Consider the following 15,151-nt stretch of genomic DNA (forward strand, 5'->3'; position numbering starts at 1 on the left):
TGGATTTTCCAAGTCATTTTATTAACCCAACCGTACAAAACTTTCCCCACCACGTCTCTGCCACCCCCACTTCCTTCCAAAAAGCAGTGGACTGAGAGGGAGAGAGGGACTGAGCTGACACGCCCACCCCCCTGCAAGAGCCATCTTACCAAATGCAGAGATGGGGGAGACCACAAAAATAGCAACCGATAAAAGAGAGGCAAACAGAACCACAAACACAACACAAAGCTCAGCAGTGGTGGGGGGGGGGCTGCCATCTCTGCTGTTCCGCGGCAGGGAACACTGGAGAGAGGCCCAGAGGCCTCTCCCTTCTTTCTCACAGCCTCAGAGGCTGCATGCTGCACCTGGGCAGGCAAGAGTTCTGCAGTATACCTTTGTCTTCTCTTCACACCCTAGGGTCCCGGGAGAAGTGGGGGCAGGGGAACACCAGCTCCTCTCAGGGCCACACCCCAAGCCTGCCTCCCCCACCCCACTGAGGAATGTGTGCACGAGCTGTAAGGAAGAGACAGCAGCTGTGAGGGGCTCCTGCTCAGGCCGCTGGCCCATCTCTGGCAGGCAGTGCTTACAAAATAAAATAAAAACAAAGCCCAGTGCAGGACCCTGGCTGAGAGGAATGAGAACAGCTAGATCACCAAGCCGGAGAAGATATAAAGAATAGCAGGGAAAGAGAGAAACAAAAAACATCCAGGCTCTGGATTGCATTTTAGTACCATGGCAATAAGGGTCCTGCCACCTCCCCACCCACAGGCAGGGCCAGGGATCCTTTCATCAGGAGAAAAAATGAGGTATAAGGGCTCTGCGCCTCTTCAAGCTTTCCTTCAATCAAGCCAGGGAAGCAGGGAAGTAAGGGCGCCAAAAATTGAAGACCAGCGCTGCGAATAATGTGCAACAGATGGGGGGGTGTACAGCCAGAGTCCAGGCTTCCAGGACAGTCCAAACATGAAATATTCTGCTCTGTCAGACCACATATCCCAATTTTTAGCAAAAATATTGTCATTAGGGAAAAAGCACAAGAGAGTCTGAGAAAGGACCAGTGACTTTGGTATGAGGAAGGTATGTCCTGACAGCATCTCTTACCTACTGTCTTGAAGCCCCAAATCACCAAGAAACTGCCATAGCCACGTACTCTCCTGCTTCTTCAAGCTATTTGGTTCTCTGAGGGGGGAGGAGTTGGGTAGGTCTTGGAGGAGGCAAGGGGAAGGTAAGAAAAGGGGAAAATCTCCATTTATTCTCTAAAGCTGTTTCCCAGCACCCATGAAAGGGCTACTGCAGAGATGGGAAGAGACCCCCAACTCCTCTGGCCAGAAACCTTTAATACTGGACTCCAAAACCTAAGGCTGGGGGGCTAGATAGGAGTGTTAGGCACAGGTGTCGGGGGTATCCATCATCTGTAGAGGGGACACCCCTGCCCTTCAGGTCTTCCTCCAGCCTCTTTTCTCTTGCAGCCACACCCCTAGGCCTCCAGAGACAGCCACCAAAAATGGCTCTGCTTGGCAGGGCTTTGGTTTCCTGGACCTCTGTAGATGTCAACACGTAAGTTTCCAGAAAAGTGAGCAATCCAGGCTCTTCTGCCTGCCCATCTCAGTTCCTTTTCTGCCCCCAGGAGACATTGTGTTTCTGCCCCATGGGGATGGGAAGCCAGTGGAAACAAGGACCAAGAGCCAGACAGGAAAACAACCACCCTGGAAGAGCAGGGAGGAACGTATGCACTTCCTGCGCACCTCGCCAGCATCACCCATCGTTAGCAGCCACCAGCTGCCCCATGCCCTCGCGGATGTAGACAGACTGGATCTCCTTGGTCTTGAGGCAGAGATCGCAGGCCCAGACAGCAGAGGCCTCAGTGGTCAGCAACCCATAGGCGCTCTCAGTCATGCCCGTGCACTCGCGGTGGAACCACTTCTGGCAGGAAGCCTCACACAGAATGGCATCTTGGTCGTCGTTCACCTCACTCCGACAGGCACCACATGGATACACCAGGCCTGGGGGAGGCTGGGGCCCTGAGCCCGCACTTGTCTTGCCAGGGGGTGCCAGGCTATTGGCATCTGGGGTGCCCCCACCCCGCCCACTGCTGTTTGGGGGAAAACTGGGCTGATTTCCATTAACAGCAGCAGCCGGGGAGCCTGAGTGGGGCTCCTGGGGAAAAGCAGTGGGAGCAGGTGGATTTAAGGGCTTCCCCCCATCCTCACCACCAGGGCCAGGAAAGCCAGGGTCCGGACCAGGGAAGGGACTTGTGTTGGGGGGCAAGCTGGGGAGGCCCTGACCAGGTCTCTGGAGAGGAGAAGGACCAAAAGGTGCCCCTGGCTGGGCAAAGCGTTGAGGGAGAGAAGGGGGGCCCAGCTCCCCTCTGGGAGGCTGTCCCATGGTGGGTGAGATCATGGGGCCAAATCCCCCCACGGGGCCTGGCATCATCTGCCCACCAGGCGGGCTAAAGTTTTGACCCAGAGGCTGGTTGAAGGGTTGGCTGGGAAAGTTCATGTTGCCTGGGGGAGGGTAGCCAGGGCCCTGTGGGGGCATGTTGAAAGCAGGGCCCATGGGGTTGGGAGGGAAAGGGGGGGGCTGTCGACGAAGAGGCTGGGGGCCTCCTCCACCCCCAGTGCCATAGCCTGGGGGTACCTGGCCTGCCATGCCCCCCTGTACACGGAAGCCCCCAAAGGGGACAGGACTGCCCAGGAATGGAGGAGCTGCACCCCCCACCTTAGGGGCTCCGAAGTCATCCTCAAAAGGGTTGGATGCGACCAGGTGATCGACCATGGGAGTCGGGGGTGGCGCAAACTCCGTCAGATGTGAGTATGCAGGGCCCTGGGGGAAAAGAGGAGGGAAAGAGGGTCATGGAGGGAGACGGAGAGCTAAACCAAGAGAGCATCAGAAACACAATACACATTTTTGGAGGCTGGTACTGGCCAGCTCAGATCTTAAATCAAGATGGACGTTAGAATGCAACAAAGAAACTGAGAGTGGAGAGCAGAACCAGCATAGTGCAGTAACTGTGTTTTGAAAACAGGCAGAACTACGCTGGAATCCTAGCTCTGACACTGAGTAACTTCAAGGCCCTGGTGCAGGCATTTAACTTTTTTAAGCCTCAGATTCCTCATCTGTAAAATAGTGACAATGTCCATCTCCCCAAACTGCTCGTTTTAGCACAATCCCTGACACTTAGAAAAGGTTCAGTAAGTGGTAGCTGTTAACATCATGTGGGAAACACGACAGCACAAACGGGGGAGAGAATGTTTCTAATCCTGACTGATAAGACCTTTGGTCAAACCATCTCATCCCCACCCCTACCCCTAAAATCTGTTATGAAGTTGAAGGAAAGGACCAGAAACAGAACAAGAAAGACAACTTTCTCTTCTCCCCGCGGCTTATGCAAAGTAGAGACATTGGAGGGGCAGAGCCCAAAGGGGCTACTAGGAATTACCCCTGCCACCAACCACCATTCACCTGAGTATTTGACTTCCTTCGCTTCTTTTCTGGGCTCTTCATTTGCAGACCTGGAAAAGTAGTAAAACGCAGACACAAGTTTCCCTGAAGTTTTCCCCAACCTCCTCTCTCGCAGCCATGATATAAGGAACTCTTCTAACTTCACTATACTCTTGTTTATTTACTTCACAGATACTAACAATGGTACACTTTGAAAAATAAATTGGACGCTACACTCTCAGCTGCCTCTTCCTTCAAATGAGACGCCCCATCTCTTGATACCCTCAGACTCCCAAGTGGCTCCTGAACTCCAGGTGCCCCAAACTCTAGGATCCGCAATCTGTGAACCCCTGCCCGCAACCCCTGGAGGGCTTCACCCACCCATCCTTTTCACCTGAGCCTCCCCGCCCTTCAGAGCCCTCAGCCAGAGGACCACCACCTCCCCCGCCCGCCAGCCCTCCCTCCGAGCTCCCCGACTTCTCGGCCTCGCCAGCCCCAGGCCCCCTCAGCGCTCTCACCGGCCTTGCCCTGCTTCCTCCCGGTGCTGGGTGGCGCAGGGGGCGGTGCGGGGCCGCCACCTCCCTCCAGCTTGTCCGGTGGGGGCGGCGCCGAGGCGGCCATGGAGTGGGGGACCGGGGTCAGCGGCGGCGGGGGACGGACGCGCCCTGGGGTTGCACCATGGCCCGGAAGGGGAGGCTGGGGCGGCGCAGGCCCCCGCGCGGCAGCAAGCCGGAGGTGCGGCGAGGCGGGGTCGGCGAGCCCGGGGGCCAACTGCACTCTCGCCCAGCCTTACCGCCCGCCCGCGGCCGCAGCCACAGGAACCGGAACTCGGCGTGGCAGCCACCACTGCGCGCGGCAAGGAGGGGGAGCGAGGCCCGGGTCACACCCTCCCCCGAGCGCCGGGCGGGCAGGGCGGTACCAAGGCACGACCCTGGGGCGGGGGGCCGTCCCAAGCCCGGGAGCGCCGCGTGCCCGCTCACTAGGGCAGGCGGCGGCCGTGGGCTCTGCGGCTGGGCCGTACCATCCCCCGCCGAGGGGCCGCCGCAGAGGTGCGCGAGGGCGTGAGCGCGCGCCTGGGAAGCCCGAGCCGCCTGGGGTTCGGCCGGCCGCGATCCCACCCCGCCGCCGCGGCCCCAGTTGCAGACACGAACACCTCCTTGGATGATGGCCCCGCCCTCCCCACCCCGCCGCGCCCTCCCGGCGCCCCTCCTCCGCGAGGAGGCGCGACCCGAGCGAGGCCAGGTGGGCCGGGCCGCACCGCGCCCCAAGGCGGCCTCGGCCTCCCGCCACGGGGGGCCCACAGCCAACAATAGGCAGCGACAGGGACCAGGAGGCCGAGGTAGAAGAAATATGGACTTTAATGAAGATTCTTTCCCTTTGGTATAAGTGAGACCCGTGAAAACATCCAAACAAAAAGAAAAGAAAAAAAAGGGAGGTGAGGATTTAGATAGTCCACGCTCCCTTATCCACAAGGCCTAATGACAGAGCAGGGCCGGCTCCTCTGTCGTTGCGGCAGGACCCGGCCTGGAGAAGGGATTCAATAACTGCAGGTTTTAAGTGTCCCCAAGCCCCCGCCCCCGCCCGCCCCGTGTGAAACTAACATCCATTCAGCCAAACTTCTGCCTCCCAGCCTCGCGGTGGGAGGTCCAAGTTTCTCTAGTCCTAGCTCACACTCGGCCTCTGGTCTCTCAGAAAAGATAATGCTACCGGCAAAGGCCAGGGTGAGGAAAATGCCAATAGTTGTAAAAGGGCTTTGAAAAGTCAAAAAGGTGATGTATAAATCGATTATTATCATTTTGTGCTCAGGAATAAGCTATGGAAAACAAATTAGTAAAGTAAATCTACAGCCCTAAAATATATGCATATAAAATAAAAAACGCAGTTCCAAATCTACCGATGGTATCTGGGGATTGTCTACTGCTTTAGAGTCTCAGTGCCCCTGTTCCCACCTCCACAAAATCCACCTAGGATGACACTTCAGTCATCCCCCCACCACCCCAGCAGGGGGAGGCAGGGCAGAGGCTACAGGAGGAAGGGCTGTACTTTGGCTCTAGAGTATAACATGCATGCAACATGGGGGGGGGGATGGACTTGCCAAATGTATATATAGACCCCCTGGGGTGAGGGGCCCCACCCAAGAGGCACTGAGCAAGAGGCAGGTCCATCTCCCCACTGGCTGGGAGGGGGCTCTGAGGCAATCTCTAAGAGCTGCATATCCCGGTGGAGAGGGGACAGCTGCCACTCCTGCCTCTGTTCACCCAACCTAAACGGGAGGGGGTACTGAGCAAGGAGAGGACGGGGTCCCAGAAGCCAAGGTGTCAGCACGCCCATGCTTGACTTCAGGGGCCCAAGAACTCTTTGCATAAAATATCTTCAGACCTAGCAGATGGTCAAAGGCACAAAGTTTAAACGCTGGGAGGGAGGGTTGTTGAGAGGGGTCTGGGGTACCCTGAGCCCAGGGGTAGACTAAGGGTGTGATTCATTCCCCTTCCCTGGAAGGGTGATTGCTCCACTGGGCCTATCACCACAGGACATTTTCCATTACAAGGAGGCACACTGCCCAGGCCTCCAGCACCCACCTTGGGGAAGGGGGTATCAAGTTGGCACAGGAAAGGCCCAGGGAAGGGGGCCACTCTGTACATTAATACTTTGGTGAGGTTTGGGGAGAAGCAGGACTCTACCCCTGGCTCCTGACTCAAACCCTCTCACTCAGCTGGACGCTGAACCCAATGTCCACACTACCCCCATCCCTACACAAGGCCAAGCCCACAGAACACTCCCAAGTGAGGTCCTGAGAATTGGACAATAGGGTGGAAGGGGTCGCAGGGTATCTTCTAGGAGAGAGCACTGGGACAGATCACAGTTTCCGCTCCACAGGTTGCTGGAGACACAGTTCGCTGCCCGCAGAGATGATGGGCAAGTGATTGTCCATGTGGTAGCTGATGAGGTGACTGACACTCTCAAAGCGGTGATCCTTTGTCCGAACCTGGGAAGTGGGAAGGGAGAAGGTCAATTCAGGTGAAGAGTCAAATAAGACCTCAGTCCCCAAAGCTGAGGAAGCTGGAATGTTCAAGAGGGTTGGAGGCAGGAGAAAAAGATGGCAGAAGCGGGAGGGCCGTCAGTCCTGATCATTGAGGCTTCTCTAGAAAGAGAAGCTGGAGATAGCCGTGGGAATGGGCAGGTCAGTGAACTGGGAAAAGGCAGAGGGGACATCAGCCCAGAAATCATGAAGCTGAGGGATAGCTACTCCTCCCCTGACCTGGAAGAAGGTGGTATGTCTCAGAAGAGGACACACAGTACAAAAAAGACATGCAAAGGAGGCTGAGGTTGCTGTAGAAAAGAGACCAAAGTTATGAGGGGCAGAGGGACAGTGCAGACAGGAGACAGAGCACTGGTCTGAGCCCTGAGTCTGGAGAAGCTGGGGAGGCCCCTGGCTCCTCTTGAGAGAGGAGATTTGGGGTGCCTAGCCTCTAACCATCTGACATTGAACATCACAACCTCTTAAGGATGGTTTTCTCATTTGTCAAAAGAGGGACTCAGGTGACATGTGCACCTTCCAGCACTCATGGGCATAAAGTTTGGGGATTGGCCGGGACTGAAGGGAAAACAGCTCAAGTTCAGGGATGTGAGAAGGGAAGGAACCCTAAGCCACTAAAGGGGGAATGCCAGGCACCTTGAGAGCAGGGGAGGCTCAGATAGAGGTGCCCAGCAGGTGAAGTCTAGAAAGCAGTGAAGCAGGAACAGGGCTGCACAGGAGGGTACTGCACCTTCCTCTCTGCCTCACCCCCCCATACCCCTGCGATACTCACCACACCCTCAGGGTCCACCAGTAGCAGGTGCTTGGGCTGCCCACTCTGCAGGCCAGTGAGCACATACTGGCCAGGCGTGGTCGTGCTTTCCCGCACCAGGAAGTCCCCGTTGAGCTGCAGCAGTGCCTCGGCCTCCCGCCGGCTCAGCTTCCCGTGAAACCAGGGCTCCCCTCGGAGCTGCTCAGCCATGGCCACCAACTGGGGAGGTGGAGGCACCCGCAGGGCATCTTCAAAGGGCTCTGGGGGTACAGAGAGAGGGCTAGAAGAGGCAGCTGGCACAACACATGCTCAAGAGCCAGACCCTCAGGGAGGGGAGGCCAGGAAGAAAAGAGGAGGAACCAAGTGAGAAGACGCAGATGCAGGAAGGAGAGGGGCACACTCACTCATGTCAAAGAGGTCTCGGGGCGCGCTGCCATTGACGGCAGGATTGGGGGGCCCGGCCCCACCGCCTGCTTGCCGTGCCTTGTCTAGGTTCTGGACATTGACATAGGAGGGATCATCAAAGAGCTCTCTGCCTGCTGAGGAAAGGGAGGCTTTACAGTGATCCCCGCCCTGCTTCTCACACCCCACTCTGCCCCTCTCAGCTCCCTTCATACCTGGGCAGGGTGGCGGGGGCAGCATCTGTTTGCGGGCTTCTGGGTCTCCTCCAACAGGCTGCCCCACTGGCTGAAGGGACAAAAATAGGGTGAGACCAGAGGCCCTAACCAGACGCTGCCTTCCTGGGCCCAGCCCACCTTCATGCAAGCAACTTACCAGCGTGGCTCCCAGGTGGCTAGGGGTCTGGGCACTGGGTGGAGTGGGTCGAGCAGCCCCCTGGGGGACTCCTTCCCGAAGCCTCATGTCCACCACCCCCCCAAGAGGGGGTTCCTTCCCAGGGAAGTCATTATAGTACTGATGGTCAGGTGGCTCTTCTTCCTCCTCATCCCAAGCTGAGCCATCAAAGCCAGCCATCCTGGGAGGGACAGGAGGAAGAGAAGAGCATGGGTAAGAGGATGGAGAACAGACAGAACAGCGGTCACATACTGGGCATTCCCTGAGGGGTAGGCCTGAGGCTGGGTGTTTCATATATATAATCATTTCATCCTCCTGGCAACCCTATAAGGTAGGTATTATTTCCTTCTTCGATTTTATAGATGAGGAAAATGAGGGTCAGGGGTAAAAGGATTTAGGTCTCACAACTAAAAGGTGGTGGAGCTGAGATGTGAATTCAGATTTGTCTTTAAAGTCATGCCCTTGATCATTAAGCTGTCTCCCAAGAGGGAGGGGGAGCAGTAAGTACCGCGGAGGGGGGTGCTCCAGAGTCGTTTAACCTCCTCTAAATACTCAATACTACTGGTCTGAGGTGGGAAAGGTAAGGATCTCAGGAAAGAGCCATCCTCCCTCACCCAAATTCTTGACGGCTTCTAGAGGCAAGAAAATGAAGAACTAAACTAAATATGGAGAAATGCACAAAAGGACAGACCAGCAATGAGATGGCTGGGAAAAGAAAAGCCCATCTAGCCAGGGAAGAGCTGCAGCGTGGACGTCCTGGACTACAGCTCCACCACGGGCACACGACAGGAAGAGGTGGCCCTGCAGCAGGCAGGGCCTCGAAAGACCTTCCTGATGGCCACAGGAAACTTAAGAATAGCAGGAAGTGGGAAGCAGGGGCGCACAGGTTATTTCCTTCCCTGCACCTCTCTGAGCTCAAGTGTGGGAAGAGCAGACCTACTTTTCCAATTCCGGTCTGGGGCCCAAGAGCTGGCCGCCCCCCAACCCTGGCCCACTCACCTGTCATGGGGGGTGACCAGCTTGGGCGGGTTCCTGAGGTATTGTTTGAAACGCAACTCGAAGGCCTGGCCAATGGTGCTGATGACGTCCTGAGCAAGCCCTTCGGGACACTCCAGGATGTGGCAGGCTGGGGACACAGCAGAGGCCGTCAGGGAGCTCGGGGGCAGCGTGGCCAGGAGGAGGCGCAGACAGAGGCCCTTGTCGTCTGTCCTCCGCAGCCAGGAGCCGCCGGGTCCTGCTCACCTACCTCTCGGACAGCTGGGCCCACCCAGTGCTCCCCACCACGCCTCACCTCTCTGATTCACCGGGTCTTTGGCAACATAGGCGACATACTCGGCTGTGTCCTGGGGTGGACAGAGTCAGAAGAGGCCAGTTAGCTAAATTTCATAGCCCCACCTCACTCCTGACCCCTCAAACCCAGTCCTCTTCAGATATCACCTCAATCCTAGCACGCTCTATTCTCTAGCCAGTGTCTTTCCAACCCCTAGCCCCGTACTCTTCTCCCACCACCCGTGCTCCATTCCCCAACTCACCGGGTCCCCGCCAGACGCAAAGGAGATGGATTGCATGTGGTGGTTGGCGATGATCTGAGGGTTAGGGCAGGGGATGGAGAAGGAAGGGAATGACGTGTGTCAGGCAGCCTCAGGGCCCACTGGGCGCCCCCCACCATTGGCCCAGGACCCTGGGGTCCCAGTCTCATCCTTTTGGCTTCTCAACCCATGTCCTCCTAATCTCTTCCTTCCCTACCGTCCTGATGCTCCCAAGCCTTCTGTCCGAGTTTCTTGCCCTCATAACCGGGTCCTCACTTAGCCCTCCCATCAATGTTTCTGGTCCTGCCGCCCTAGTCCACCAACCTGTTTGCAGTCTGCGGCCATGAGGTTGAGGCTGCTGGTGGAGACGGTGAGAGTGATTGGCATTCCAGCAAATTTCAGGTTACTCCTCCCCAGGATGGAGCTGAGTGGACGGCTACAGGGCTAGGGAAGGGCCCAAGGATCTCAGAAGCTGGGGGCTCCCCGCACACCCCTGCCTCCTGGCCTCCTCCCCGCACGCCCCACACCAGCCTTCCCCCTGCTCCTCCACCTCTCCCGGCAGCGCCCCTAGCCCCATCGACCCCAGCTACCTTTCTCCTCCTTGTTGCCCCCTTAGCACCCGGCACAGCGTCACACACCAGACTGATGGCCTCCCTGGGGAAAGAGGGGTACTCAGACCCACGGCCTGCCTCCCACCCGGCTGGAGCTGCCACAGGGCTGGGGGAGGGGAAGGCCAGGCCAGACTCCAGGGGCACTCCAGGCTCTTTGTCGTGGCGGATTGAATTAAGGGCCTTTAATATTTGATGACACTGAGAGGCCGCTTCCTGGCTGATTGGGTTAGAGCCTCAGTGGGTCTGGGCCCACCCCCTTCCAGCTACCAAATGTCCCATCCCCTTCCCAAAGGCAGCAGCAACCTTCCATCTACCCCCATTTTCCACTCAAGCTCCAGCTGCCAGCTGCCTCTGCCACCTCCCCCACAACCCCCCAGGCTGCATAAGCAAGAAGGAGCCAGGTCAGAGTTGCCTCTCTTCATTGAGACTTCGACTCCCTTCCCTAACTTTCTCTCAATCCCCTTCACCACCCAAAGATGAGCCATCACTAGTGCCACTGCCAAGTGACCCACTCCCCCCTCCCCTCACAAATCCCAGGACCCCACACTCCGCCCCCCGCCCCACCAACCTGGTGACCTGAGTCCGGGTGTTGAAGTCCAGGGCGCGCATTGACTGCAGGACCTCCACACATCCCATGTACTGAGGGGAGGGACGGGAGGAGAACAGTCAGCCGCCTCCCCCCACCTCTTCACAAAGAGCCCCAGGACTCTTCCCTGCTTGTTCCGTAAGGTTGCAGAAGTTCTGCCCACTGCCCGTGGATACATCCCACGACATGCAGAACAACAGGGTGAGGAGAGAAGGCAAGCTTGGGGGACCTCATGCATGTGGGAAGAGAATTCGGAGGGGAGTGACAGGCACTGGGTGGGATGGAGTGACATCTCCAGAAAGGGGGAGGAGACTGGAGGGGACAGTCAAGAGTCACTCATTCCAACACTTACTAAGGGCTTGTGCTGGGCTTTGTGCTAAGCATGGCAGGGTGGGGGTGGGGGAGTCACAAGAAGGAAGGGGCCCCAGACAGAGCTGGAAGGGAAGGGGCGAAAGAATCAGAGAAGGGGCAAGAAAGGTTTAAGAAACAGGACACAGAAACCAAAGGAGTTGCTGGGGAAGAGCAGGAAAAAAAAGACTAGTGAGCAGAGGAACTGGAGGAAGTGGGAGGGAGGATGTTCACTCACCCGAACCAAGTAGGAAACCCCGGGTCCCATGACTTTGTCGTTGGGATGCAGCCAGCCCCGCGTGGGCTTATTGACAAAGCTCCCGTGGCGGGTCCACTCCTCGCCCCCCAGCTGGCCCCCTTCCACCCGAGTCCTGCGCCCGCCGCCTCCACTCAGCTTGTTCATGTCCTGGAGGAGGGGCAGGGGGCCTGAGTCCGGCATGGCTGCCCCTACGATCCCCTCCCCATCCTCGGCTGCCCTTCCTGGCTCCCCCTTCGGCCCCAGGCGCCCCCCAGCCGGGTTGGCCAGCTTCAGGTTGCTCATCCGGGGGAAGAAGGAGCACAGGGTAGTGGGACTATCGTCCCCAGGCAGAGGTGGCAGCATGGGCCCCAGAGACGAGGCTGATGGGGAAGGCAGCTCCTCCGGTGGGGTGGACCCTGAAGCTCCCTCCTCCAGCGATGACAGAGACTCATTCCGAAGTGGGTTGTACTTGGGCTTGGGGGGCAGGAGATCCATGGCTGGAGTGAGAGGAAGGCTGCTGCCCAGCCTGGCCCCCCTGCCAGTCAGGGCAAGGGGGCCAGGCAGGGGGCATCCCAGGCCCTTAGCCTGATCGGACCTCTCTGGCCCAGGGATCTCAAGGGTCCTGGGGAGGGAGAGGGACAAGTGGCTCTGGCTCCCCAGGCTCAGACCCAGAGAGTTTCAGGCCCCATCCCCGCCCAGCGTGGAGCCTCTTCTCTAGCTGTGAGGAGAACAGGCTGGACCTAGAGCTGACTGGCTCCTCCCCAGGGGCGGGGAGCTAAGGGGAGAGACCAATCCCGAGGACAGTGCTGACTCACAGGCTCTGAGGGGCTAAGCCTCCAGCACTGCCCCAACCCAGAACTCTTACAGGGCAGAGCGATCCATGCCCGCCCCCCCCACCCCCACCCCGCCCCGGTACAAACAACAAGTAATCTGGAGAGGAATAAAGTGGGAGTGGGAGTGGGAGGGAGGGATGGAGGAGTGAGAAGGAAAGGAGGGTGGCAAGAGGAGGTCTGCATCAATCCAAACCAGACATAGGCAGGCCAAAGGGAGCAGGAAACTAAGGGAGGGCAGCGGGGGGAATAAGGGAGGAAACAGAGGCAGCTGGGGGTGGGAAAGGGAGGGGATTCCTGAGCTCAGCAATTCCCTTCCTGTCCTAGTTGAACACTCAAACTCCCTCCTCCTCCAGCCCCGGCCACCCCCGGCGACCCCCCACCACTATCACACATGGGGTGGCAGCCCCAGGGAGCCTGGGCCATTAGCATCCTCTGCCACCACAGCTGTGGAAGGAGCTAAAGAAATGGGAAAAGGAAGGACGTGGTCCCAGTGGATGCAGGGAGGGGCCAAGAGGAAGGGCAAAGCTGGTGAAGTAAGGGGAATAAAGTCCAACCTGGGTGGTGCATCAGGGAGCCACCAGGCAGGAGCTGGAGCAGAGGACAGGCTGGTGGAGGCTTGTTCTCCATGCATGGCGCCTACCATGCCAAGGAGCAGCGGCCCATGCCAAGCACTCTTCTGTCCCCCTTTCCACAGCGAAGCAAGCTGTCAAGGGTAGAAGGGGTGGGGGCGGCCAGGGCATTGACACTAAGGTCAGCTCCCTGGACCTGCGGGTAAGCTCATACCCCTCCTCTTGCAGTAGTGACTGGGAAGGGTGCAGGTGTCCACCACAGAGCATGATGCCCCTCACGCCAGAGGCAGAGTCTGGCTGGAGGAAATGGGAGAGTGCAACAGTTCTCCAAGAGAAGTGGGGGCTACAGGCCATGAAGGGACAGAGGGGGCACAAGACAAATCTGCTAAGGAGAAAGGGGTGCCAGGAGAAGGACTGAGGATGGACACAGGGAACAGTCCCAAACCCATTCCTTCCGCCCACAGCTCTGCTCCACAGCTCTGCTCAAGGGGGCCATAAAGGAAGTTGGAAAGTGACCCAAAAAAGTAGTTGTAAAAGATACATATAACCCCCCAGGCTCACCGCAGAATTACCTATCCTTAAATTTACTTCAGAATATAAAAAGATGCAAATTATCATATGATTATAGCAATGAACAACACTAGCACTTAAAACATGTTAGATACTGTGCTTATCACCTCCCACTTAGTCCTCCAAGGAGAGCTTTGCCACTCCATGCACCACTCCCGAGAAGAAATTCTATCACTCTGTTTCCTAAAGACTCAGCGCCCAGGCATAGAGAGAATGAGGAAAGTATTCTGCCAAAGCCTCACACCCCCATCACACACACACACACACCAGGATGTCCTCATCTTTAGAGGTGGGCATTCTATGGGTGCCTGCAGGATCCAGAAGCAGGGAATGACCAACAGGTGTGAGCATTGTTAGAAAAGAAAGAGGAAGTAGGGCTTTTTAAATTTATGTAGGAAGAAAGGAGATTGCTACTGGGAATCCGGGTGACTGGAAGAAGCTGCGTGTGGCTTCTCAGCCCAGCAGGGAGGAGGAGGCAAGAGCGGCGGAAAGTAGCAGGAAATGGCGAAAGCTCAGGAATGTTTCCAGAAGGGAAGGCTGGGCAAGCGGGACCAGGAGGAATGCCCAGACTAGAACTCCAGTTAGGGGGAGGGGAAGAGCCAGAGAAGTGGTGGGGCCTGAGGAGTCCCTTAAAAAAAAAAATCAAACAGCAAAAAGGACACTATTACCTACACCCACTCCAAGCCACCGTTTTCTGGTGGTGGAAAACTTTCTCTCCTGTCACACCCACATGTTACACACCAACAAATCCGTGGCCCTACCCAGCTCCCGACGTACAGGTATGAGACAAACAGCTGTTTCTGGGGTGGAGTCGGTCCTGGGAGTGGGGCTGGGAATCTATGAGCGAGTCTCCCTCCCACTCTCGTACCAAACCCCAAGTCCAGCCCCCTTCAAGTAGGTCCACCCTTGGAAGAGGGTAAGGGAGAGGAAAAGGGCTGCCTCTAATCTCTGACTCCTCAGAGCCAGAGATGTGAACTTCTGACTTCCTACCCAATGGAGCATGAGAGCTCAGGAAAACTGAGCCAAAGTCCCCAAAGAGAAAAAGAACAAGGAAATGTTAAGCAGGTGAAGTTTCTGGGATTGAAGACAAAGCTTCTGAGGCGATGACCCGGGTCCTACAGGGAAAACGTTCCTGAGGGGGCGTGGCCCTCTCAGGACGCGAGCATCAGAGAGACTCCCAGGAGGCAAGGCTTCTGGACAATCAGACGTGGATTAAAGAAGGGGCGGGGCTTCTAGAGGGGAGGAACCCCTAGAGAGGCGTGGCTTCTTGAATTCGAATAGTTCTTTGAGGGGCAGGGCTCTGCCCTTTCGGGAGATAGGCTTTTTGATAGACAGGAGTTGGCGGAGAATCGTCGCTAGGAGGCGGAGTTTCGGGGAATTGGAAGGACTAACGTAGGGTTTCTAGTAGTAGGACCTGGAAGCATGTCTGGGGGTGGGACTTCCAGGAAAGTCGGGCGACAGAGTGGGGTCGGGGACAATAAATAGAAAACAAGTCGGGGTTCGGGGAGCCCCCTGAAGTTGGGAGGTGGGACTTCCGGGGAGGGGGTCGCAGGGGCGGGGCTTATAAGTGAAGACCGGAAGTAGGGTCCCGGGAGAGGGGTTCCGGGGAGGAGGAGTGGGTCACCTAAGGAGAAAAAAAGTCCCAACTCACCAGGGCTTCATGGAGTCTCCGCACCGCACCGCGGGCCGATTTGGTTCCGGATCACGCCACTGCCTTCTTAGGTCGCCGCTCCAACTTTCTCCCCGGGCCCGGCCTCCCTGGAGAAACTTTATTGCACTCACTTCCGGCCTCACTAACCCCTGACCCTCTACCATCGTCCCTCCTTCACCCGTCCCACTTTCCCGTGTCAGCCAATGGCAGCACGAGAAC

The 15,151-nt window shown here is 57.3% G+C and overlaps 2 protein-coding genes across 9 annotated transcripts; both read right to left on the minus strand.

Annotated features, from left to right (window-relative positions):
* On the minus strand, window positions 1-4,504 carry PYGO2 (pygopus family PHD finger 2). The gene is made up of 3 exons (XM_067727984.1): window positions 3,936-4,504; window positions 3,439-3,488; window positions 1-2,799 (listed from the first exon to the last, which is right to left on the minus strand). Exons 1-3 carry the CDS (start codon window positions 4,036-4,038, stop codon window positions 1,732-1,734), a joined length of 1,221 nt encoding a protein of 406 aa, XP_067584085.1. The 5' UTR covers window positions 4,039-4,504; the 3' UTR covers window positions 1-1,731.
* Window positions 4,505-4,757: 253 nt separating this feature from the next.
* SHC1 (SHC adaptor protein 1) lies at window positions 4,758-15,100 on the minus strand. 8 transcript variants are annotated; one of them, XM_067727989.1, is made up of 14 exons: window positions 14,933-15,100; window positions 12,697-12,845; window positions 11,310-11,477; window positions 10,706-10,776; window positions 10,117-10,180; window positions 9,851-9,970; window positions 9,530-9,583; window positions 9,289-9,340; window positions 8,997-9,123; window positions 7,980-8,178; window positions 7,823-7,892; window positions 7,610-7,744; window positions 7,227-7,465; window positions 4,758-6,403 (listed from the first exon to the last, which is right to left on the minus strand). In XM_067727989.1, the coding sequence occupies exons 3-14, from the start codon at window positions 11,472-11,474 to the stop codon at window positions 6,275-6,277; spliced, it is 1,425 nt and encodes a 474-aa protein (XP_067584090.1). In that variant the 5' UTR covers window positions 11,475-11,477; window positions 12,697-12,845; window positions 14,933-15,100; the 3' UTR covers window positions 4,758-6,274. The 8 variants fall into 8 exon arrangements, with proteins under 8 accessions (XP_067584090.1, XP_067584089.1, XP_067584092.1 ...); XM_067727988.1 differs by lacking the exon at window positions 12,697-12,845 and having other exon boundaries at window positions 14,933-15,099; XM_067727991.1 differs by lacking the exons at window positions 12,697-12,845; window positions 14,933-15,100 and adding an exon at window positions 14,043-14,864.
* Window positions 15,101-15,151: the final 51 nt, after the last annotated feature.

This window comes from Pseudorca crassidens, chromosome 2, assembly GCF_039906515.1.
Source record: "Pseudorca crassidens isolate mPseCra1 chromosome 2, mPseCra1.hap1, whole genome shotgun sequence".
NCBI classification, from domain to species: Eukaryota; Metazoa; Chordata; class Mammalia; order Artiodactyla; family Delphinidae; genus Pseudorca; species Pseudorca crassidens.

Bases quoted from the DNA above. Each gene is read 5' to 3' on its own strand.
- PYGO2 (XM_067727984.1), bottom strand. From the start codon at position 4,038: ATGGCCGCCTCGGCGCCGCCCCCACCGGACAAGCTGGAGGGAGGTGGC. The intron at 3,489-3,935 runs GTGAGAGCGCTG...CTACTTTTCCAG, and splicing joins GAGGAAGCAGGGCAAGGCCG to GTCTGCAAATGAAGAGCCCA. The intron at 2,800-3,438 runs GTGAATGGTGGT...CTTTTCCCCCAG, and splicing joins GAAGGAAGTCAAATACTCAG to GGCCCTGCATACTCACATCT.
- SHC1 (XM_067727986.1), bottom strand. From the start codon at position 11,804: ATGGATCTCCTGCCCCCCAAGCCCAAGTACAACCCACTTCGGAATGAG. The intron at 10,777-11,309 runs GTGAGTGAACAT...CCCTCCCCTCAG, and splicing joins GGGTTTCCTACTTGGTTCGG to TACATGGGATGTGTGGAGGT. The intron at 6,404-7,226 runs GTGAGTATCGCA...CCCACTTCCCAG, and splicing joins TGGTGGACCCTGAGGGTGTG to GTTCGGACAAAGGATCACCG.